This window comes from Pisolithus orientalis (assembly GCF_024613125.1).
Source record: "Pisolithus orientalis strain OTSU chromosome Unknown F5J12scaffold_110, whole genome shotgun sequence".
In the NCBI taxonomy this organism is placed as follows: domain Eukaryota; kingdom Fungi; phylum Basidiomycota; class Agaricomycetes; order Boletales; family Pisolithaceae; genus Pisolithus; species Pisolithus orientalis.
Genome location: NW_026260891.1, coordinates 71,867 through 74,930, shown reverse-complemented (window position 1 = coordinate 74,930; position 3,064 = coordinate 71,867). Strand labels below are relative to the sequence as shown.

General features: G+C 48.2%; 1 protein-coding gene across 1 annotated transcript; it reads right to left on the bottom strand.

Moving 5' to 3' along the window:
* Window positions 1–2,241: 2,241 nt before the first annotated feature.
* Window positions 2,242–2,631, bottom strand: F5J12DRAFT_899061 (uncharacterized protein; the record flags this gene model as incomplete). The annotated part of the gene is made up of 1 exon (XM_051748150.1): window positions 2,242–2,631. One exon carries the CDS (start codon window positions 2,629–2,631, stop codon window positions 2,242–2,244), a length of 390 nt encoding a protein of 129 aa, XP_051594320.1.
* Window positions 2,632–3,064: the final 433 nt, after the last annotated feature.

Sequence of the window (3,064 nt, the reverse complement as noted above, 5' to 3'; positions counted from 1 at the left end):
CCCAAAGCTTCCAAGGGCAAAGGCAAGGTGACAACCACCAAGGTCAGTACCAGTTCAAGGTCTGTTGACCAGCCACTGATGTATCTGTCTTGCACAGGATGATGGTAGTGGTAAAGAGTGGGAACCCCTACCAGTTGCAAGTGGGGTAAGCAGGTCCTGACCTGTCCAGGGGGTCTGATGTCTGATGCCAACCCTCAGAGCAATGTACCAGTGGAAAAGGCAGAGCAACTGACAGTGTATCACACAAGGCAAGTGTGAAGTGACTGAAAATCAGACATGCATGTTGACCAGGTGGTGGATGATAGAAACCTGGAGAGACAAAGGTGTGTGAGATGGTAAAATGCAATGGTAGGTTGCTATGATCCCCATGCCTTGGTGTGGGACATGACTTCTGGGAAGCATGTGACTAGAGGAAAGCTGAAGGGAGAATTCCCTAGGATCAACCCAAGGGTGCTGCATGGAAGGAGAAGTCAAGGATTACCCTAGAAGGGGTGGGGTAATACGTGCGAGGGTTACAGAATTTAATTCTGGGGGGTTGTGGACATGCAAGGAACAGTGAGATGGGTATAAGAAATTCTGAGAAGCCAAATTGCAGCAAAAAGAGTATATTTGAGGTGAGGGGGATACAGAATAAGGTGTGCAGGGTTGGAAGATGCAAGAGACATGAGGATCACAGGAGATGCTGTAGACACTGTAGACTCAATAAATGCACTTAGACTCTGAGAACTTCTTGAACTTGTGGAGCACACACAGATAGTGACTCTAAAGGTGGTTTTTTTATTTCTGACATCATGGCAGAATTATATAGTACAAGGGAAGCAGGTATGGGTTGGAGTAAAGTGGGGCAGAAAAACTAAAAGACCAGAAAATAAAGGAGAGGATGACAGACATCAAGGAAATACAGGTGCATGTGAAATGGGCCAGTGAGTAGTAGACAAGAGTAAAATGGGACAATGGTAAGGGGTATCTTCCAACAGAATGAGGTTACATGTACAAGTGAAAGGTGGAGTCAGTGGGAGGGGGAAGCACAAGAGGGCAGAGTGTACTGGCATGAAGTCTGGCTTGCAGAATTTGGGGTGACAGAGGTAACCAGAGTTTTTTTGTAAAAGTGACTGACATGGGTGAGTGGTGACATGGCTGGGGGTGGTTTGGCTACTGAATTCCAGATGACTCTGGGTGAATGCAGAATTTCCAGATCAGCTCATTGATGGCTGGGCAACATGCTGAAGGTTGGGAGAAACTCTGAAGGTGACAGGGGTTGGGAGGCAACACAAGGTTACAAGCAGGAAGAACCCTGAAAGTGTCCAAAGGCCAGCAGAAGTTAGTGACCAACTCCTGTTCCAGCCTCAGGGAGTATACAGCTCCCTACATCAGTCATCCCATCAACCACCTGCTAAACCCTCTGGAATCTCCCCAATTCTGCCCAAATTCTCTCTGTGCTTGCTCTCCCAATGTGGCTTGGTGATGGATCCCATATGCAGCTGGTGCCACCACATCTGCAAACCTACAAGCTGATCCTTTGATTTCCAGGTTTCTGATGGGTTCTTGAGCAGGCCCTGCATCACCTGCAGGGCTTGACCCAAAATAGCTGACTGACCACTTGTGCTGGGTTCTGTAGACTGGTCTGTGAAATGCCATGTTAGGTGACTCATCTACTGGCAAATGTCTTGTGTGTTCTTACCATGTATGTCATCCCTTGGCTCAAGTTCAACATCACTGAGGTCTCAGTTAGGTGACTGGTTGCTTATTCCAGACTGGATCCTGGCTAGATTGGATTTAATTTCTGACAATCATCTGACATGGGTATTACCAACCATGACTGGTGCTCTGCCCTTGCTCTTTCTCCCTCTCCTTCCCTTTTCCTTCATCTGTCCTCTCCAATGGGCCTCCTGTGGTGGATCGAAGCACCTACTGCAACATTCCCTTCAATGCAGGCATCAGCTTGTCCATTACCTTGGTGGCAATCTCATCTGTGGATGGCAGTTTGGCCACCACTGCATCTACCATGGCCTTTTGGATTGCCTCCATTGGCATGGAATAGGCAACCAGTCACTTGTTTTCCCTTGGCTCTGGTGCAGGTGGGGGTGGGGATGGCACATGTGTCCATGCAGTCTTGTATGATGCTGACTGGCCACTGACTGGCACCTGGCAGTGCCTTTTCCATTCCATGCTGGCATTGAGGTATGCAGGTAGCATATCCTCTGCAGCTCCAGCCAGAGCTTCTACACTGATGCCATACACTTAGTTTTCAGTAGACTGACTATGGCCTGCCTGCAGGGCTTCCACATTGTCATCCCTGTCCATCTCTATCACATCCTCCACTGCACAGCCAAGTTTTTGTTTCCATGCTGTTTGGATGTGTTGCCACAAGTTGATGGTCAGCCCAAAGTGCATGATGGCAAGGCTGTGCTTGCTCATGATGGTTGACAGGTATTTGGAGTCAAAGAGGCAATTGTAGTTGACAAAAATGTGGTTGCAATACAGCTCCACCACCTCTGGCTTGTCTGGGAAACATGCCTTGGCTGCAATCTCTGCAAATGGCCATGCCAAGGCCAGGTCCTGCACCAAGATGTTGCTGGTGATGCCATCCAGGGCATGAGGGATCAGCTTGTCTTTCCCTGTCAATGCCATTGTCTTGAGGTATTGACAAAGGAGGGAGACATGGTTTCCCAGTACTACCAGGTTCCAAGTCAGCCAGGTCTGGGTGTTTTTTTTTCATTGCTTTAAGTGCTTGAGGGTCTAGTGACCCTATGTTGTGCTATACAGGCACAGTATTAGCTTATCTAGTATGGCCCCCTGTCATCCAGTGATTCAGAACTAGCTGCTGAACAGCTACTCCTTCCTTCTAATGCCTTAATCATAAACTCTGCTATCACCCTTTCCACTCAAATACCCATACAGAATACCCCTGCCTACAGAATGGTACTTCAGACCCACAAGCAGCCTTCAAAGCTCATCTGCAAACAAACTCCCCTCCCATTGATGGTCCCCTATTTGCTTACAAAGAGAGCCACAAACACAAACCACTCACATGCTCCACATTCCTGCAATGGTTGAAGTCAGC